This window comes from Oreochromis aureus, linkage group 3 (assembly GCF_013358895.1).
Source record: "Oreochromis aureus strain Israel breed Guangdong linkage group 3, ZZ_aureus, whole genome shotgun sequence".
NCBI lineage: Eukaryota > Metazoa > Chordata > Actinopteri > Cichliformes > Cichlidae > Oreochromis > Oreochromis aureus.
In genome coordinates, this window is record NC_052944.1 from 2,925,984 (window position 1) to 2,948,844 (window position 22,861).

Sequence of the window (22,861 nt, forward strand, 5' to 3'; positions counted from 1 at the left end):
TCCAGCTGCTTCGATGTTGCATTAACTGCCATTAACTCAGCCAGTTAATGAGAGACAAATCTAGCTGCTCATTAAAGATTTCTGGTTTGATCAGAAAATAAAACATTGGTCCATACACCTGAAAGTCCCAAAAATGCATTGTGTCTCGAGTCTATGGATGCATTTTGACTAAAGACCGGCCCCCCAGATATTAAAGCCATAAAGCCTTTGAATGAAAACAAACGCTGTTGTGACAGTGATGTACAGTCTTGTTGGTATATGTATGATTTCTATACATTTTACATCAGATGAAAACTTTGGTTGTAAGCTTCAGATAATTATTTAATAACAGCCAGACATTTTAAATGAGAATAAGAAAGTATTTCTTTGTGCCCCCCTTTCCCGGTAATCCCCTACCTGGCCCCCTGGCAAAACTTTGCTAGACCCGCCCCTGCACAGTTACCACCTGTCAGCTACATAGAAAAGGATCCTGGTGTTATTTGTCTCTGAGAAACAGCTCATAACTTCCCTTCAACTCATTCATGTCACCTAAAAGGTAAACCTGTTTCTCCATCACCTGTTCAGCTCTGATGATTCAGTAAGGACATCTCCTGGTTTCATCTTCATGTTTCCCTCTCACCAGATAACCAAACCGATATCATGACCAGCAGTTTTTACAGCTGTGGCTCCAGCAAACATCAGCTGATACTAGAAATTAATATTAAATAAATTCTAACAACAGCTGATCAAGCTTAAACGTGCTGCTGCTGTTTAGTGTGACATCCGGCGGTTTCCTCTTTCTGGCGCAAAGTGGGCGATAAACAAACACGAGAGAAACGCTGATCAGCTGATCACTGATCAGTTTCATGGTTGAAGTAGCAACAGGAGAGGGAGGGGGGAGGATGAGAGAAGAAGATGCAGCTGTGCAGCAAAGACACACAATAACTCCAGCTTTGTGTCTTTTTCCATCCTGGCTGAAGTCTGGGACAAACTGTGCTCCTTCTCAGCTCAACACAAAACGCGTAATAATTTCTCTGAATGCAGGACGATTCCGTTTGTACCGGACGGTTGGCAACTCTACTAACTAACCTTGTGAATAAAATAAAGTTCACTATCAGTAACATCACAGCACCCACCCAGCTGTATAGAAACTCCGTCATGCTAGCTAGTACGCAGTACGAGTTATTGTAACTGACTGTAAAAAGTCAGCACAACGAAAATATACTCCACCTAAACTTGGTTTATATCTGACCCAGATAGACTGCAGGTCATAACTTCTTACCTGAAGTTCAGTTCACCTGACACTCGGACCGGCGGCTGCCTCGGGTCTCTCCTCCTCCTTCCTCCCCTCTCCCTCATCCACCTGCTGGCCTCCACCACTTGTTAATTTTACTGAATCTGTGGAAGCTCCGCCATAGCCAACACCAAACAACTGAGTTATTTTTTTACACACCGACCAGCGTCTGGCCAATCCACCACCAAAAAAAAAAAAAAAAAAAAAAAAATCATCGGGCCACCGAGCAAATGCCCAGTATGCCCGATGGCCAGTCCAGCTATGGTCGTGCGTGCCATCAGTTAAACCTTCATGTGCCAACAGTGGCACGCGTGCCTAGGGTTGCCGACCCCTGGAATATACAAACAGCTGGTGAGAGTCCTGTTTACAGACAGAACCACAGAGAAAAACATAACCTGGTGGAGTTCCTGTGTCACTCTGTTAGCTCCTCAACACAGAGGAACATGAACGTTATGACGCACCTCGTACTGCTCTGATTTAACTGTGAGCTGAGGCACCAGAGCCAAAAGCTCAGCCATGGCTTGAACCACTCCTGGCTGTGAGTGACAGCTGAGCTCAGGCCAAACAGTTCTCCATGCTGAGATAATATCCACCACCTGAGAAAGAAAGATTTATTTTAAGACCAGAACTTTGGACAAGATTCAAAAGTTATGATCCAGAAACATGATGATTCCTGAATTTAAAGAGACAAATGGAGACAGACGAGGTACCTCTGCTCGACACAGCTCCTGTAGTGCCTGCAGGACGAGAGCAGCCGGGGTTGCCAGGTCTGGTCTGTTGCATTGTTTTAAAGTGAGTGAAATGGCAGCCACCATGTCCCCTGCATGCTGGTAAGGCCTGGTTAACACACACATCAGCGTGGACAAAGTGGAAAATGTGTTTCTTCTCATTTTGTTACTATTTTTATTATATAAAAAAAAAAGCATTAAAAGTGCCAGGACACGTTTAATCAAGTAAATGCCAAACACAGCTTCTTATCATTGCAAACTCTTATGGCTGCAAATGTTTTACAATAAAAGCAAACATAAGCATTTGTGAAAACAACGAAACAGCTCAATGATTTGCTAAATTTGTACTGTAGCATCCATCCAGAGGGTTTCCCAGGTTTTCACTAATGCTGGCTAAAAAAGCTGCATGTACATGTTAGCAGGTGTAACAGGCCCCGGGACGATGGACAGTGTGCACCAGCTGGTTAGAACAAAGGAAATAATCAAATAAAATCATCGTTTTATTTCATCAATTATTTCTTTTTAACACACATAAAATAAAAAACACATAGTTTGGGTTAAAGGTTAAAACTATAAAGTTATGGCTCACTTGCTTAGAGTTGTATTATATGGGAAGCAATGCTTACAGACTGACATAATAATAGTTTGATTTCTTTTGCTTCAAATGTATACTTTTATTTTGATAGTCTGCCAGAGACAGGAAGTTAGGCGAGAGGCGAGTGGAGCTGCCTCTCAGTCTCTCTGTTTGAACTGAACTTTGTAAGACTTTGATCATTCTGCATTCAGTCACGTGTACCTGCTCTGGACATTTGTACGGAAATATTTAAAACTGGACTCTGAGGAGAAATTTATTTTGAGCGAAGAAAAGCTGAATTTCAGTGAACAAAACTCATTGCTGCGTGCAAAAAATGTATTTCAGTGTTTGCTATTATCCACACACACACAATAGCAGCCCCTCTCCATCAGTTTTTGCATTTGCGCTCGCTCGCAATGTGTTGCTCGCGCTCTCAACATTTCTGCCCGTGCACGCTCAACTCTTTCTGCACACTGTTATATTTGTGCCACAAAACCAGCCAATCACAGACTTGGATGCAAAAAAAATCTGATTGGCTGTTTTGGTCTCCAATCAGCTCGAAATGACAAAATGCAATATCCCAGAATCCATTTCGTCCAAAACTCAAACAAGGCAGTGGCGGAGGAACACAGAGTGGCGGAGTTTGAAATATTACTCTTTCTGGGTCACAAAATAAACTTTTAAGATATTTTCACGTGAGAATGTTGCTGTGTAAACTTCAAATACCTGCTCGATTCATCAAGACATCACATATTTCCATAAGTGCTCTAACGTTCTCGGAGATGCCTGTTACCCACCAGCTGACCGGGTGGTCACTCGGGTTAAACATAATATAAAAGGCTGAACTGACAAAAAAAATCACCGACTACACCACCAGGTATTATATGAAAAACCATAAAGCCTTTGAACTAAAACAAACGCTGTTGTGACAGTGATGTACACTGTTGTTGGTATATATGCATGATTTGTATCACCTTCATGTTTCCAAACCCATATCATGACCAGCAGCTTTTACAGCTGTGGCTCCAGCAAACATCAGCTGATAGTAGAAATTAATATTAAATAAATTCTAACAACAGCTCCTCAAGCTTGAACGTGCTGCTGTTGTTTAGCGCGACATCCGCTGGTTTCCTGTTTCTGGTGCAAAGTGGGAGATAAACAAACAAGAGAGACGATCAGCTGATCATTGATCAGTTTCATGATTGAAGTAGCAACAGGAGAGGGAGGGGGGAGAGAATGAGGGGAGAAGAGGCAGCTGTGCAACGTAAAGACAGAATAACTCCAGCTTTGTGTCTTTTTCATTCTAGCTGAAGTACGGGACGAATCGCGTTCCTTTTCCTCTCAATACGGATGTATTGTAATTGGTCCAGCCCAGAGTTGATCATGACCAATTGGCTAATCCACCACCTTTCATTGTTTATATCGTTACAAAAACACACAAACATAAAAATGAAAAATCATCATCGGCCCACCGGGCAAATGCCCAATGGCCAGTCCAGCTATGCGGTCAGCTGGTGGGTAACAGGCATCTCCGAGAACGTTAGAGCACTTTTGCAAATATGTGATGTCTTGATGAATCGAGCAGGTATTTGAAGTTTACACAGCAACATTCTCGCATGAAAATATCTTAAAAGTTTATTTTGTGACCCAGAAAGAGTAATATTTCAAACTCCGCCACTCTGTGTTCCTCCGCCACTGCCTCGTTTGAGTTTTGGACGAAATGGATTCTGGGATATTGCATTTTGTCACTTCAAGCTGATTGGAGACCAAAACAGCCAATCAGATTTTTTTGCATCCAAGTCTGTGATTGGCTGGTTTTGTGGCACAAATATAACGATGTACAGAAAGAGTTGGCGCGCATACGGGCAGAAATGTTGAGAGCTTGAGCAACACATTCATGAGCGGCGCAAATGCAAAAACTGATGGAGAGGGGCTGCTATTGTGTGTGTGTGGATAATAGCAAACACTGAAATATATTTTTTGCACGCAGCAATGAGTTTTGTTCACTCAAATTCAGCTTTTCTTCGCTCAAAATAAATTTCTCCTCAAAATACAACACTTGCACCTGCAAACCTTTTTTACGTGCGCTCAGAATAGCGGCACAAAAATAACGCCATAGACTCCTGCTGATTTTTGGAGAAACAGGGACTCAGTGGAGCGTCGAGCTGAGGCTTCGTTCACTGCAAAGCTACAAAGTGCATTCATTTATCTTAACAAGCAAAGTTGATGTGATGTGACTGAAGCTGAAAAAACAAATATTTCTATTTTTCTGAACTTTTATCAGCTTGTTGAGCAGAAACATCTATGAAGAGTCCAGTCAGTGATTATTACTCATTAGAAGGACGGGAAGGTGAATAATCCTGGTGTTGGAAGCTCACACTGTCTGCACTGTGCATGCAAAGTCCACTGAATGAATGAAACCAGCTCACTGACAGAGTGCTTTATACTACAGAGCACTGCATCTATCCCACACAGAGGCTGCTGTGGTGGAGTCCAATCCCAGCTCCTACAAACTGGGTACAAGAAACACTGTCCGTGTTCACAAAGAGAAAACTGTGTGGAAGACGCGGGAATTTCTCTTTGTTCCTTTGTCAAAGTGCTAAACATGGAGAGGGGAACATTTCAGTTATGTGCACAAACTGATTTACCAACATTTGCCACACACAGTGTCCTGCTAATGGTGCTAATGTTTAACACAGTTTGTTTATTGCAGTGTTTGATTTTTTGCTCTTGACATTGTGCACGGAGACGGCGTCACAGAGATTTGACAGACTTCAGTCTGATCTTTGCTTTACACTGATAAACCTCAAAAACACATGTTTGTTCATAAGGTTCATTTCAGGACCACAGACAGCGCAGGACGATCAGCTGTGCTTTATGGATCTACATAAACTCAGCTGCATTTGATGTGACAGACATGAGCTGTAGATCACAGATACACACACCCCATCAGCACAGATGTGTTAGTGGTGCTGTTAACACCAGCTGGAGACATTTACAGTTTGTTGTATCCCTCAGCTGTTGTCTAACTACATGAATGTATGTGTAGTTAAAATCCTGTACTTCCAGTCCCACATTGGAGCCTTTGGATCATGTGACCTCTGTTTATATGATTTCATTAGCTGGGGCTGTTCTATTAGTAAATTACTGGCAACCAAAAATCTCATGTTGCTCTGAACTGAGCAGCTCCTGGCAGACTGAACATGCTGTACTGAAATGAAATGACAACTTTTATAAATCACCTACAAAACTAAATTAACATCTATCGCTGCTATTGGTGGCTTGTGCTCACAGGCTGGTTTGCCAGTGACCCGGGTATTTGGGACACGCGGGTCACTGGTTTTTAAACTCTAGAAGCCTCCTGGATGAAGAAAAGCTCCTCAGACTACATGACCTGGATGACCACACAGATAAAAGCTCATCTGTATGTATGATGGACTAAAACACACTGTGAGCTCAGATGAAGTAGAAAGGTGCTGCTTATGTTCCAGCCCCATCTCCAGACGCTCACAGTCAGTACAGGCTCTTCTTAGTCGTGCTGCGTACCTTATGAGTGCCGAGGTTTGGCAGGCTTGTGAGAACAGCGTGAGCCAGGACGGGATTCTTCTCTTTGGTCAGTTTGAACAAAAGAAGCAGCACGAGGGGCGGGACCTGCAGAGGGAAACACCCACATCAGCAAACACACCAACCAAACATTAAATGCACTTTGTCAGACCTTACAGAGGCTGCATCATCCACCTGTACGTGCACACAAACTGACAGCTTCACAGGATGTTCAGCATAAACAGATAAAGCAGGGCTGAGTCTGCCCTTGTGATATTAAATGTGTTGTGCCCATCTTGTACTCTGCAGTCAGTTAAAGCTTCATAGATCACACATGAAGTCCCAACACTTTAGTATGAGACAGGTTACAAATAAGGAAACAGTGAGACAGCATCATGGTCCTTAGATACACCACGCTGCTGTGTCACAGCTCTTAATTACCACCACACACCTAATGGCACACCGAGCCTTAACTGTTGCAGAGCGACCGCTTCACCTGCACGGCCCGAGAGCGAGAGGGAGGGGCAAAGAAAATAAAGCTGAGCGATGACACGTTTAATGCTGTCGAGCCAAAAACATCACTTTGAATCAATATCACTGCAGGAAATCATCATCTAAGGTTTCATAGTGGTTAGCTTCTGGCTTTTCCTGTAACAAAGACCTGCTGCTGCACAAAGGCAGATTTAAGATGACAAGTACGAGCGAGCAGAGATCTCCAGAGGACTCAAATATGCCAACAACCTTCAACCAGTGCATCCAAACACCAGTGTGTGCAGCACTCTGGGAGCAATTAGAGCAGAAGGTGAATCCTCTGGGGCCCGGTGCACGCTTGAGTAATGAGGGGTAAACTTCACACTTCATCAGGAGCTAGTGACTCCAACACAAGTCCAGAGGGAAGTCTGTCCCCTTAAAGCACTCCCTAACCACTCCCTTTATACGGCAGCAGATTAGCAGCAATCACACAGCAGTGACAGCTTTTATCTTCCTGCTGATCTGAACCATTTCAAAGTCATGTGTTGGTGCCAAAATACCAGGTTATCAACATGTGTTTACTGCTCTTAGAAAGACAAACACAAGCTAGCTCCCTTACATACAATATATCTACATGTCAGAGGGAACATGCATTACTTTATATTCAGTCCACAGATTTAAGAGAACCAGTTGTGTGGGTTATCTACCTGGCAGGGGTCGGCAGCAGCGACAGCCTGGCTTGCTTTCAAAGCCAGCTGGCAGATGTTTTCCTGACCCGTGATGATGAGATAAGTCACAATCAGGACAAGAGAGGAGGACAGGCGCTGGCTGGACGACAGGGCGGAGCTGACCGCCAACAGCCAATCGGTCGCTGCCGCTGGATTGTTGGCCACTTTGCGCAGTACCGACAAAGACACGCTGAGCTCACTATACCAGGAACTCAGAGACAGAGTCAGTGATGGGGCAGGCTGAGGGGAGACAGATTCATGAGAAACAAATGATAAAGAACAAAGAGCAAAGCTACAGATGCACCATGAATGTTAATGAAGTGGAATTTAAGGATCAAGCAAAGCATCCCAGAGGAACAACACTCCAGAGACTGGATGCTGACCCTGAAGAAGAGGCCATGCTACAGAATGGTAAAGCCCTGTTGCTATGACACTGAGAGGGAAACAGTATTTTTGGATGGATGTCGTCTGTGCTCTAATGCTCTGTCCACTCACCACCTAACACCTACCTGCACTATTGTAACAGTGTTTGAATTACGTGGCTACACCTCAAAGAAAGACTCCAAAAACTGAATGTGAGAAGCAGGCCTGGGGCTACCTGCTGGGTTACCTGTTGGGCTACCTGCTGGGTTACCTGTTGGGCTACCTGCTGGGTTACCTGCTGGGCTACCTGCTGGGCTACCTACTAGGCTACCTGCTGGGTTACCTGTTGGGCTACCTGTTGGGCTACCTGTTGGGTTACCTGCTGGGCTACCTGCTGGGTTACCTGTTGGGCTACCTGCTGGGTTACCTGCTGGGCTACCTGCTGGGTTACCTGTTGGGCTACCTGCTGGGTTACCTGCTGGGCTACCTGCTGGGCTACCTACTAGGCTACCTGTTGGGCTACCTGTTGGGTTACCTGCTGGGTTACCTGTTGGGCTACCTGCTGGGTTACCTGCTGGGCTACCTACTAGGCTACCTGCTGGGCTACCTGCTGGGCTACCTGTTGGGCTACCTGCTGGGCTACCCGCTGGGTTACCTGCTGGATTACCGGTTGGGCTACCCGCTGGGCTACCCGCTGGGCTACCGGTTGGGCTACCTGCTGGGTTACCTGCTGGGCTACCTGCTGGGCTACCGGTTGGGCTACCTGCTGGGCTACCTGCTGGGCTACCGGTTGGGATACCCTCTGGGCTACCTGCTGGGTTACCTGCTAGGTTACCTGCTAGGCTACCTGCTAGGGTTTATCTGCGGGCCTGCTAATGCTGCGCAGCAGGCTGTGAGCCAGCCTGTGGTTGGTGCTGTGTGTGTTCTGGTCAGACAGCGGCTCAGTGAGACCCAAGCAGGACAGGAGCTGCAACACAGGGAGAATCAGGACCGGACTCAACCAGGGCGACGCCTCCGCTTGTTCAGGGACCAAACTCAGTGCTGTGTTGAGAGAAAGAATATCTCATGTAGGACACAAAGCTCTGTGAGGTTCCAACCATGACCTGCACACACAACCTGGTGAAGATATGCATAGCTTATTTGTGAGGTTAAAAATGTGTAGATAGCATGTAGAATTGTTGTAGAGAAATTGACACTGCCCTGGATGTAATAAAGGCCTGACTGTGTCATGAACTTAGGAGTATATTTTAGGAGACCCTCCCCCAGTTTGAACTGTGAAAGTAAGACAAAGAGGAGTTAATGCTGAGTGGAAATTCCCCAGAGGATACCTGGGTGGGGGTCTCAACATGTAACTGGATAACTGTGGTCTGGAAGGGAGATGGGCTTTTATGACCCCTAGGAAGTCACGTACACAGAGACACACACAAACAGTGCTTCGACTGTTACGACACACCCACACCTACATGCACACTCACTCACGTGCACAGACATACACACAGGTACGCGCGCACACACAGGCACTCACGTGCTCGTGCATACACACACAGACACACAGAGTTTGCAGCACACCATGGGGGTTTTATGATGGGGTCGCTTCTATAAAGCTGGCTGTAACTAACAAAGGGGTGAAGATTTTTGCAGAGGGACACCGGCCTCGTCTTCCCTTCTAGAAGAATGCATGCTTAAATAAAGATGAATAAAGTTTTTGTAAAAATGACTACTGGGTCCGGTGCCATCTCTGGAGGCCCGAGGAATAAAAAGAACCGGGGTAAAACTGATTTCCCAACACTAGTTTTGTTCCCACTAATTCTTTCACTTCTTCAACGCTTCAAAGTCCCGTCTCTTCTCTTCTCTTGGCTCTTGACGGAGGCGGTCACACTTTCTCCTTCTCCCTCTCCCTTATCTTTCCTGCTTGGCTTCTCATGTCCTTTGTATAGTCTCGCTTATTCTCTAACCCTAAGAGAGTCTCCCAGACTTGCTCTCTAAAAACCTAAAGAAGAATTATGGATTTGATCAACTGGTCCCTTAATGAAACTGACAACTCCTGACCTTGGAAGAGCCTGATTGTCCTGCGGAGATGTTTGCTGACGGATACTCGATGGTCGGTTGCGTCGTGTGTCTGGCGACACTCTCGATGGAGGACATTGAACGACATCTACCAATTCAGAACCACGATAACAGAGTTCTGGCTGATCTGAGCTGGCTCGGACCCGGCTTATTGAAGAACAAGAAGCGGCTACAGCTGTTCAAAATCCCACAAGGCTGGCCGACATGATAGACGATGGGCAGGGCTGTGAGTACTCAGACTGTGCTTATTGAATGCAATATGGATAACATCTTGAAGAAGAACAACGGGAATTGAGAGACCTGGTGACCAGTGACGGACATTAGACCAACTGTAAAATTAGAAGCATTTTGTTCGCACTAACCAAAACAGCTACCATCTTCATCTCATGCGGCCCCCCTGGCGCCAGCTGGATGCTCAAGGCAAAAGCTGACGGGAATAACAATTCTTCCTTAGATAACAAAACTGTGTTGTGACTCTTCCCCCTCCTTCAAGGCCACCCGTGTCGACCGAAGATTGTTGACTTTTGCCTAATCGGGTGAAGGGACACTTTCTCTCGGCTGAACACTGAACACACACACACACACACACACACACACACACACACACACACACACACACACACGCATGTACACTGACACAGACCTGCACTCACCCCCCCACCCCCTCCAAACGCTTTCGAAGCTTATGTCTTCTATGTTGTGAGATGTGCTGATTCATGTGCTGAGGTGTTTTTTTCTGTTCTCAAACTGATCTCCCTGTTGGAGCTCAGTCTGGGGGGAGTTATTTTTTTCTTTCCTCATGGTGTGCATTTTCTGTGGTTGTTCGGTTCCGGGTCGCTGCTCGTGCGGCTGACCGGCCAGCTACCTGTTCTGACCTGTCTCCCCAATGTGATGTTTGTGTATTGTATGTACGGTCAGCAAGGTCAGTCTCTTAATTGCCCTTTAGGGATAAATAAAGTCTTCTGAATCTGAGTCTCTTAAAGGAAGCTAAAGCCAGCAGAGCTTTGTCCAAAAATAATCACTTTACCAAGTCTGAGAAGGCTGGTCAGCTGATCTGAAGGGGCTTCCAACAAGAGCAAGGCCACGCCCATCACCAGCTCATCCAACAGCAACTCCTGCAGAAAACAAACAGCGATGCCAACAGGTCAATGCATGCCACAGAGGCCCGAGGGCTTACACATTAAACCTCAGGTGTGTTTTCCCTGGTAGTAACAAGGCAAAAAAAATGTTGCTTCCTTGAAAAGGATGAAATTTCTACAAAGTGTCTTTGAATGTCAGATATTCACATGTGTGCATGTCCATGTCAGCCCGCTGCTGTCAGTGAAGAAGCTGATAAGCATTAATGCCAAATAACCAGCTCCTGTGAGTCCAGGCTCAGGTTTGGAGCAGAGATATTTGCACACGTAAAACAAAAAGCATCACTTTTGTTTACTTCCATATTTAGGCTCGCTCACGTTAACTAGCACAGCAGCGCGGCTTCTTTATTTTTGTATCAGTGCACCTTACAGTCATGTTACTCTATCAAATAGTTACGTTACTGATTACTCTGTCTTATCAGGATACTTTTTTATGAGTATTACTGAATTCCTGTTAATGGTAGAGATTTTCTGCCTGTGTGAGCTGCTAGCTTACCTCTATCATCAACAAATCACTGGTACCTGTGGAATCTCTGCAGACAAGGGAAGGATCATTTACCATTTGTATCATTTGGATGGGAGGAGTCACAGAGCAGAGTCCGCCTCTTACCTGGGCTTGTATGACAGGGCTGGGGAACTCGAGCCGCGTCTTTAAACTCTCCATCATGTCACTGGATCATACCTGTGAACATCCAGAATCTCCATTAGAACAAGAGAAGGAGGTTTGATCAAAGTAAAGACAGCTCTCCTGTTAAACTACAGATGATCACATATCAGGGCAAATCAGACTTTAGCTCAGGGACGTGACATCGAACCCCTGACTGATCCAACACTTTATTCTTCCTCTCAAACAAACATTCCCAAATGTTTGTCCCAAACAAAGGAAACCAAGATTACCATTCAGCATCCACCCACTAACTGAACAACACTTTAGGTTTTCTTACATATTTTAATATGAATTTATGCTTCTTGATGTTATGCAAACTGAATATTTTGCACAAAATAGAAATTCTCTTTGAGTTGGACTGAATGAATTTCACATAACCTGATAATAATATTTATAATAACAACAAACATTTATTACATATACTAAACAATGAGGGGATGAGCAGCATCAGTAAACACATATTGCTTTTTTAATAATATTAATATATTAACACAGTAACCCAACCCCCTCCCCAAACACATCCAGCCCCACCCACCTGCTGTTACCATAACGATAAGCCAGGCTGTACTGTCCACCTGCTACCAGCAGCCTGTTTACTGGCTCCCAAAAACAGGAACAGGTAAGTCAGCACCTGTTCATCTTATCAACAGCTTATTTACTACAATATGTAGAACAGAGTTACTGACCAGTCAGAGCAGCGTGACAGTGCACACACACACACACACGCACACACACGCACACACACACACACACACACACCACTGCACATTAAATCTGAACACTTTAACGTGTCACCAACATGAAGAAGACATTTCAACAACATACAGAAAGCCTTCATTATATTTTAGATGAAGCTGAAAATAAGCTCAGTCCAGTTTCATGGCTGTGAATGGTTTGAAAGTCTGAAACCAAACAGTGCCAGCGGTTTCTACAGGATGTTGCCTATACAGCAAACAATACAGGCTGTGCTGTAATGCTAGGTCTGCACTAGCAATACAAGCCAGAACAATGCATGAGCACGATGCTTTAGAAATGACACCACGGAGGCTTTGCTGTGCAACACTCAGACTGCACGAGCCCGACGGGCCTGACGGGCCGCAGCTTTTTGGGAGAGCCCTCAGCGGCACAGTGGCAGCCTGTGATTGCTGTGGTGGAGCCCTGAGCTCATCACAGTCGGGCTCTGATGGGCAGAGCTTTGACTTTTCTGTGTAAGTACATGAGATTTATGGCAGTTACTTTTCATTTTGATATGTTCTCGTTTATTCTTGTGTTAGTTTATAGAAATGCTTTAGTCACTCTGGGGTCACCACAGCAGGAAGCTCCATTTGTTTCATATGGCAGCTTTTATTTTGTAAAGCTTCTTATTTGCCTTTAACCAGTGACTTTGTCACTTCCTGAGCCAACGTGTTAACCATGACACTAAGGAGGCACACTGGGAATACTGGGAATACAGAATTAGGAAAAGCTGTGGTTCTTTAAGAGTTTTAGACCTGAGGCATCATCTGCAAAGGATTTTCATCAAGGTATTGAAGAATGAAAGCAATACTTTTGTTAAAGCTTCAAATCTGTACTTGAATCATGATTTAAACTGTGGTTGTGAACAGGAAATAAAATGATGTAAGCAGGTGATGTTGCCGCTGCCCCTCACCTCAGAGACATGTGATCAGTCTGGATGAAACTTTGTATGAACTTACATGACGTGTACATTGTTGTTTCCAAATGCATTTTGCTAAACTATCTTAGTACTGTGGCAGTGTGTTGTCATGTATATCTATTAATAAGTGTTCAAACAGAGATGCTAACAGTGCCTGATTACGTTATCTTATATAACAAATATGTAGCTTTCAAAGAGAACACATGGTGATAGATGATGAAGTCTCCCAGCAGCCCTCCTACTGCAGTGTTTCTGGGATACGGCTCAGAGACACCTGATCCAGTTCTAACAATAAGCGTTAGTGAAAAAACAAAAACTAAATCGGGAGTCTCATGAATCCAAGCTGGGAGCTGGTCCACAGGAGATGGGCCACTGAGAGACAGCTGAAGGCACTGCTGAAGGCACTGCCTCCTATTCTACCTAGCAACAACAAATAAGGCTGCAGTCTGAGGAGGGAGTGTTCTACCAGTATAACTTTGTACTACAAGCTTTTTAAGAGACGACAGAGGCTGATTATTCGAGACCTCGTCTGTCAGAAGGAGGATTTTAAATCTTGGATTTAACAGGGAGTCAGTGAAGAGGAGCTAATATGTGACAAATATGCTCTCTTTCTACTTCCTGTTGGTACTCGTGCTGCAGCGTTTCAGGTTAACTGCAGGCTTTGAGGCTTTTCATGGCACTTGTCTGATAACACTGACTCACAATCATGCAGCTAGAATCACTCTCAGCTTAGTTCACTAGTGATGGGTCCAGCAACACTGACGCACCGACGCTTGTATCAAGCTCACAGAGTGAAGCCTGTATCGGTGCGTGCGTCGCTTTAAGAAAAAGTCACGTGATCGATACAGCTGCTGTATCGCTCATTGCCAACGCGCCAAGCTGTGTTTAAAAGGTACCGCATCCGCATCTGCCAACGGAATGAGTCGCCACCAAAAACAAAACAAAACACAAAATTACTCTCGTAAAGATAAAAATAAATAAATAAATACACATCTCTCCATAACAAAATGGAGCCCGAAAGAAAAAGAAATGTTTCTGCTGTGTGGGATCATTTTGATCTTTTAACTGGAAATACGGTAATAGTTTGTCTGTCTTTGTTTCAGTGTAATCTATCAGAACACCTCCTCAGTGTTTAGGCATTACACAGTGTTACGGGTCCGAAATTGAGGATGAGAGTAAAACAATGATGGTCCAGAAGAGGTGGTTCAAACAATTGATTTTAATGAATGCACGCAGCGTGGAGAGGTGCAAACTGCAAAGCAGTTGTACATCTCTACCCAAATTACACTCTAGATTGCTTTTATAACATCAGGGTATTGTAACGCCCCTTCTTGCGTTTACAAGCACATAATTTGCATGTACAGAACATTCATGTATTTTAAGAATTAACTGCAACATAGAGGTTCCTCCTTGTGGCATACTCTTAAGAATATGGTGATGATCTAAGGCCTTTGAGGTCACCATGGGCTGGACATCCTTCCGTCACCTGTAACTAGGCAAACTCAAATGCAACAAGAAGCTGAATACATTCAGGCCTTTGCTCAGGTACTATTTTACTGTACCAATATACTCAGCATATGAGTTATGATATATATATATATTTAACTCAATCATTTTAAAGTAGTTATAACTGCACCTGTAATAAACATGTTAATATTTGCTTATGATAACCCCTATAATATAAATTATACCATAATGCCAGCAGCTTCAATAAACACTTTGATGAAATGATAATTAATGCAATGATAAGATGATGGTTATGTAAAATAATCCCTGTAATTCCACAATTCCCCCTTTTGACGTCTTCCAAAGACGTCACTACACCATTCCCAGGTCCACTACCTTCGCTCTGACCCTCTCTAGCCGCCCCTGACTCAGCAAATCCGACAACAACCTCATGTCCTCTAGGTGGTCCAGCAATAAAACACCAGCTCCCACTTGAAAACACTTCATGCTTAAGTGGTCTCTGCTCCTTTTCTGGGTCTCTCTCTAGTGGAAATCTTCTCCTGTAAGGGATAGAAAACAAACAACCTTTCTCTGCTACACCTTACTAACTTACTGTGTTCATCTCAGGTTCCTGTCATTATTCAAAGTTGGTTCCCAATATCATATCAGGCAAAATGATAAACCCTACTGCCACGTCTACTTTGTTAAGCTCTTCAGCTAGACTCTGTACCGGTTTGCCAATCTGTGTGTACATGTCTCTACACTTTTAATGTCTAAATGCACATCTGGATGTATGTGCACTTGTATGTCTATCTGCATCTATGAGTCAATGATTTGTCAGATATAAGGCGTTAATGTGAGAAATGTTTCCTGACTATTAACTCCTGATACTCAAGGAACTTTCCTGTTTGCCGAACTTCCTAGGTTTGGCCTTTTACACTTTTACTAAAGAAATTTTAACAAAGCCCAAAAAGATTTTTATTTTGCTCCTGTGCTTGACAGGTTAAGCGAAGTTATTTTTGTTTTGTTTTGAAATTTTTCCTTCTGTGTGTGTGTGTGTACATAAGTAAGAATATAATAATCAACATAAGATCCCTGGTTTGCAAATGATTTTCTGCCCCGCTGCAGGGCAACCTCATGTGGTGGTGAGTCTATGTTGGCTAGTTTAATACAGATATGTAACAGTTGCTTGATTGCATGGCCCACTCAGAGTTGCGCAGTTTCAAAGTATGTGGAGAGTTCAATACACATTTCTTGGCTAATTATTTTCCCAATAAAAGTGAAATCATACATTGCATTTGATTTCACTTATATATTATCATGTTCTGGGCTCTATCCATTATATTAACTTTATTCAATCTCAATACTCTTTTGTGTGTGAGCAACGCTTTTAGTCTTATTAAACACAACCCAAGTAAAATGCACACCATCCCCATGTCAGCCTAAATCTCCGCTAAAAAGCACACTTCAAAGTTTTCTATCTGGATTTACGCCTCTTTTGGCCTCAAGCATATACATAACATGCCAAGGTTACTGTTAATGCCCGTTAGACAAGTTTCCATTATCTACAACATTTTGTTTCACCCGGCTCACCTTCACACATTTCCTGTTCGCTTATTGCATATTTATCTTTAACACCTTTTACCTCCGGAGTTGCTAAGCAGAAACAAAGCAACCTGTGGTCCACCTTTACCCTGTAAAATAAACCCCTGTCATGATTGTGTCTGTAAGCATGTTTTGCATTCATTCATTACACTCCCCGCCATTCCTGCAAGTTAGGAGCTGTAAAGTTGAAAGCTGCATCAAGTCCAGGCCTTTGGCCTGGCCTATATTTAAATCATGTGTGTTTGTAAGCGCGCATGCAATTCACCTGCTATGTTCTCATCATCCCTCAACATGTATCACCTGGACACTCTCACCAGTGAAGCTTAAAACCCTCTTGGATAGAACATCAACTCTAAACAAGCACAGTTATGCATTGCGTATAAAATTAACTCAACCTCATGCTAACCTACATAAGTACCTGTCTTAAGAGAGACCTCTGCACAGCTCAGACGCCAGTTGCAAGAGCTCTCTAACATTAGAATCATCAGCTGTGACCAGTGCTTTAAGTGGGCCGGTACGCGCCGGTACTCAGTACCGCCACTTCTAAATATAGCTCTTGAGAGTACCGCCACCTCTCCATGCGCCCAGAACGTGCTTTTAGCGTACCGGTACTCTCATTTGCACATCTGTTATAATCGTTTGGCTGCGCTGCCGCTTTTCAGAGCGCCCTTCACAAGCACGCTTCCTAATTCGTCCCACCGAGAGCAGAGACTACATTACCCATACACCAATGTGTTTTACAAGTGAAAAGCGCATGCGTCGCTTTTGCCGTTGTCATGTCAACGTGGTCCGGAGAGGGTGTGTAAAGCAGCGCAAACAGCTGCTCGGTTAAAATACAAAACAATGAACACTTAATATGCTCTCCTGGCTTCAGACTCTGTAGTAGTAAAGAACAAGGTCAGAATCAGAGGACTCGCTGGCTGACACCCCACCAAGCCAGAATGATATCGCTGCAGGTCAGGCGCAAGCTAATGAAAGCTGCACTAGTGCCGCAGCCGCGGGACGACGGCACTTTTGGCGGCGGCGAGGACGAGAATGACACCATGGCCGTTTATCAATGCCCAAATGCACGCGATGCGTACGCATCGCGTGCTCGGTGAGTACGCACCCGCCGAGAACGCGAGCACGGACTCGTGGGCCGTTCTCAGTTTTCAATGCACGCGAGCACGGACTCGTGATTTGTACAGTCGGAACACCTGCGACGTGATGATGTCACAGGTCGGAGTTTTACTGCCGTCCCCTCCTAATTTAACTGTGAGTAACATGTTATGAAGCTTAACTGTAATCACAGCCAAACCGGTTTACTCAGGAACAAATAAAACACTGAAATAAACCAAACATTAACATTTAGAAGTGATCTAAGTGACTTATATATCATTTTTAACCTCAGTAGTGAAACCTCTAAAATAAAAATAGTGTACATGTACATACGTGTACATACCTTAATAAAAACAAGCAGGTGAGATGTTAGAACGCTTTTATTTCTATTCTAGTGGACACTCAATACTATAGACAGCTGCTGGAGTTTCTTTAACCTGAGTAGTGAGAAGTCCGCGCGCGGGGGTGGGGGACGGACGATGTGCCGGGAGTCCGCTGTTGAGTTTTGGACGAAATGCATTCTGGGATATATAGCTGTCCCAAGTCTACACCGATGCATGCTCGATAAAATGGGCGGATCGAGAACACATCCGGGACTTTTTCGCGTTCTCGGCGTGATGCGTGCCAATTGGAACAGTACTTGGTCTCCGACTGATGACGTATCACGAGTACACGAGAACGCAAGTACGCTGAAAGCACGCATATTGATAAACGCCCATTTCTACCGATGACAACAGCCGCGTTAGCGAGCATGAGTGGCCAGAATGTTGGTCCCAGGCACAAGTCGGTATTTCTCCACAAATTACAAGTGGCTGATCAGCAGAAATCAAAAGTTGGGTTGTAGTGTGTGTAGTCAAGTTTGTGCTCGGCGTGGACATGTAGCAAGGGCAGAGAGTGTCGCAGGAGTGGAGTGGGTGCTTAATCTCGTCTTTTGGAAGGGACAAGGCTGCACAACAAAACTCACTACGAAAAGAAAATAAAAGAGCACAGAGACTCAATTTATCACAAGAAAGCTGTTGAAATAAAAGAGAAGGCAACACAAAATACAATGCAAAAACACATTGAAGATATGAGAAAGGCTGACTACGCTTCAACTTGCAATGTGTTTAGAACAGCTTATAAGATTGGCAAGCATGGGCGTCCCTTTACAGACATGCCAATAGATGTCCAGTTGCAAGTCTTAAATGGTGTCAAGATGGGCAGAGTTTTGCACTCTAATAACTCATGTGCAAATATACTGGATCACATTGCAGCTGAAATGAAAAAGAAGGTAGTCAATGACATAGTGATGAATGAAAGAAAATTGTGTGTGCTCATTGATGAATCCACTACAATAAGTGGAAAGTCTGTGCTTGTCGTGTGCCTGCGGTCAGCTATTTCCAGTGAAAATCCAGACACAATATTTTTTGAACTGATTGAGCTGCAGGGGACCACAGCAAAGGACATCACTGAAGCACTGTTAGGATGTCTTCATAATAATGGCTTTGACCCTCACTACCTACAGGAACATTTGTTGGCATTTGCTTGTGATGGAGCCTCAGTGATGCTTGGGAGGAAAGCAGGAGTTGCTGCGCAGCTTTGTTCCAAATTCCTTACCTGTTTGTCTGGCATTGTTCCAATCACAGACTGGAACTGGCAGTTTGTGATGTTTTGAAGGAGGTAGGAGGAATCAACCACTTTAAAATATTCTTAGATCAACTTTACTCCCTCTATGCATCACCAAAACCAAAGGGAGTTAACCGAGAGTGCTCACAATGTTGGACAACGTCTCCTTGTGATAGGCCGTGTTTTATCAGTGCATTGGGTTGCTTCAAGTGAGAGAACAGTGAAAGCAGTATGGGAGAACTACCAAGCTCTGCAGGTACACTTTACAAGTGCTGCTGCTGATAGCAGCAGTGACTCAAGAGAGAGCAAAATACAAATTAGTTTATAATTTATTTTATGTACATTTTGTTAAAAAAAAAAATTCAGTACCTTTTTGCACATTTTATTTATGTTCAGTAGCTCTTTCTAGCTCAAGCAAATCCACAAACTAATAAAATGATTTATTATTTTGTATAAGGTTGTCTGTTGACTGTTGTATATAAAACCCATTCAATATAGTTGTTGTTGTTACCTCAGGGGAGGCGGAAAAAAAAATAGAGTACCGGCACCTCTTTTGGGCCACTTAAAGCACTGGCTGTGACTTATATAGTGTTATTTCGGTACTTTATACTTCACACATTTTTGAACGTTGTTTATATGGGGAGTTCCTCTTTTTGTGTCTATATTTATTAATATGCCTTGTGCACTAAAACTTCCTGTTTTTCAGTCTGGCTGAGCTCTTGTTTGTAAGTCAAAGGTAGCCTTGCTCTACAAGCCTTCATTATTAGAGTACACATTAAAAATATTTCTTTTATTCCTAACACCAGTCCCCCTTTTTCATTTCTCACTTGAGAAATGAACTAATTCCTAATTTATCACATTAAGTTTACTTCAATACAATTCAATTGAATTTTATTTATATAGCGCCAAATCACAACAAAAGTTGCCTCAAGGCGCTTCATAGATACAGAGAAAAACCCAACAATCTTGTGACCCCCTATGAGCAAGCACTTTGGCAACAGTGGGAAGGAAAAACTCCCTTTTAACAGGAAGAAACCTCCGACAGAACCACGCTCAGGTACGGGCAACCATCTGCTGCGACCGCTTGGCGTGAGCTAACAGAGGCTTTGAAGAGAGAGACCTAATATTTAATAATCCACCTTTCACTGTTTTATTCTTCGGTTAAATGTGGATTCTGTATTGTTCTTGCTTTGTTACTATTGATGTTTAAGTTGTTTTATTGCTAGATTTGGTTTGTTGCTGTCTGTTTGGGAGCTGACATAGTCTCTATGGATAAGGGTCTTTGGCAGGGTAGCATCAGGAGAGAAGCTCCAGAGAGGCATGTTCCCTGTTAAAGCTAAAATATAACAAAAGAAATTATGCTAAACAAACAAAACCTTTCAATTCCCCAACCCTATCTGTCTCCTCAACGGGTTGTATGTTTTCAATGTTTAAAATAAATCAAACAAATAACTTAAGCTGTGTGACGGCACCTTGCGTTTACGCCAGGCTGTGAGCTGCCCTAAATCTACTTGCTACACCCCCTTTTCACCTAGTTTAATTTTTTTTCAATCCTAATTTAAACTATTCCTGACCTTCTCCTTCTCTCGTCTGATCGTCTCAAGCACGTCCTGTACCAAATTTACTTCCTCTTTTCAAGTCCCACATTTAATTACAAGCTCAAACAGATTTGCCCTATATTGCTGTCTCGGCGTGTTTCCTGTCAACTTAACAGAGTTATTCTCAAACTCAGAGCTGAGGTTCCCCTTTTCTAAGTCTGTATGTTCTACAAGAGAGCAAGTCAGTAAACAAGTTTATCCTCACAAAGGTTATTAGGCAAAGGTCACGTAGACATTTGCCTAGTAACCCTAAAAGAACACATTTCATGTAGCTAATCGCATATATTAACACCCCCCTTTTTGTGACACATCTCATGTGTTACAAACTCAAAATCCTTCACTCAAGCTTAGGAAATTAAAAGAAAAAGGTTAGTCCTATCATATTAGGCATACATGCTCCGGCCCTTCAAACCTGTATTTAAGGAATGAAATCAAATTAATCATCATGTCAAATCTTTTCTTGGCTCCATCCACAGCCTGCATCCTTGGAACGTCCTAGAAACAAAAACCTGTGTGTTAACCAGAACATCACCTTTTATACTCAGTTTCTCCACTTCATCCAACCTGTAATATAAAAAAGTTAAAACAGAACAATTATCAGTCATATGTCCAACCTTAGTCCAGTCTTTTGTCAGTGTCCAGTCGGTCCAACCTATGGTCTGCCTCGTCCGTCCATTCACCTGTCCATTCCCACACATTCACTCACACGCATTACCATCAGGTATTGCTGACAGTGGAGACTATCTCGCAAATATTCAGTCTTCACTCTCAGCAACATCAACTCATTTATTTGTTTTACTTTGTTTTTAAGAAAATAGTTCTTTCTGCTTTTAGACTGGATTGGCTCGCGGCAATCCTTTTACTTTGTCAGCGCTGTTATCCACTCTTTTGCAGGCCTGCTTACAACAAAAATGAGAAAAAGAGAGCTGAGTATTAGCTCATCAAAGTACAAAACAAAATCACCTGACAGGTTTTTCTTTATAAGTGCACTGTTACAAAACCCTTAAACATGTCCATGTTTATTAACACTCCCTCTTTAAAAATAAAACAACAACCTCAAAAATCTTCAACAATCTTAAATTTCACCCATAGAACACACCCAAAACGTAAAAAGCTACACCGTTTTGTACACGAGATCCCCCTTTAAGCACTTTACCAAACTCACATTCAACCTTAACATATAAGCACGTTCTCACAATATGTCAACACTAATTTATAAACCTCTTAATCAAATTTGCACCTCTGAACAATCTACCCCTCCTTTAAGGCCTCAATCACACACACACAGCAACCTCCTCTGTCCACATTCACACGAGCTCTCAAACTTTTTCCATACTCAGCCATATCTCAACAATTTAACTTGGCAAAATAAATACATGTTTAAACTTTATCACATTATTCGATTCTTTTCATTTTCTTTCTATACTAATCACTTACTTTGATCAATCAGTGCAAGAGCACTCCTGAGTCACTCTTATAAACACTTTAATCACTTTATTAAACATTCACACCATTCTATCACTCATACAAGTAGCAAGCCGATCTTCATTGCGTATGTTTGTGTGTGCTATTTTGCATATATGGCTTCACAGTCTCACAGACACTTTCCCATTCTCCAGTTAAAGAGTCAGTTTTCTCCGTCCCCGAATCACTAACCCCAACTTTAATTTCCCACCTTAAATCACAGCCCTCCTGGCCTTCCGCCAGCAGTTAGGGCTTGCTCTCAGGTTCCTGGACACTGTAAACAATTCAACCAGAAACTTGCCTTAACATATCCATTCATGTTAACCTGTAATTTCTTCAGACTCCTGGATCTGGAGAATTGGTCCAGGTCTGCTTGCCCCTAAAAATAACAAACTAAAACATTTTCATTATTATCACGGACGTCTAAACGACCCACTTCTCTTTTTCTAGTCAAAACTACCAATTATGCCATGTATGTAAGCGTGTTCTTCCTTGCGTTTTATGTTAATTGAATGTAAGCTGCTTCTTCATTGCATCCTTATGTATTCATTGCATTTTCATGTATTCATATTTAATTTATGCATCTTTTCACTGAGCTCTAGATTCAAACTATCTCACTTCTGATTCATTTCAAAAATAATCTCACATGAAACAATTTGTATGTGTGTTTTCTATTCATTAAGGTAATAACAATTATTTCTTTCATTATTCTTACCTTTTCTAATGTTTACCTCTTTGTTATGCTATGGTGGACATCCCTAAACGATTCATGAGTTCAGGTTTCAATTTTCAATCCAATCATCTCCTATCTTCTCGCAGTCAAACTCGTCCAGCTTCATCT

At 43.1% G+C, this 22,861-nt stretch overlaps 2 protein-coding genes across 2 annotated transcripts in view; both read right to left on the reverse strand.

Annotated features, from left to right (window-relative positions):
- Positions 1–22,861, reverse strand: part of LOC116336284 (NACHT, LRR and PYD domains-containing protein 1b allele 1-like) — a 147,492-nt gene that overhangs the window by 41,080 nt on the left and 83,551 nt on the right. The window lies entirely within an intron of this gene.
- LOC120438737 (focadhesin-like) lies at positions 1,619–2,106 on the reverse strand. Its single transcript, XM_039609163.1, has 2 exons — positions 1,984–2,106; positions 1,619–1,869 (listed from the first exon to the last, which is right to left on the reverse strand). Exons 1-2 carry the CDS (start codon positions 2,086–2,088, stop codon positions 1,702–1,704), a joined length of 273 nt encoding a protein of 90 aa, XP_039465097.1. The 5' UTR covers positions 2,089–2,106; the 3' UTR covers positions 1,619–1,701.

Coding starts and splice junctions, on each gene's coding strand:
- LOC120438737 (XM_039609163.1), bottom strand. CDS start 2,088: ATGGTGGCTGCCATTTCACTCACTTTAAAACAATGCAACAGACCAGAC. Junction 1,870..1,983: donor AGGAGCTGTGTCGAGCAGAG/GTACCTCGTCTG, acceptor TTTCTTTCTCAG/GTGGTGGATATTATCTCAGC.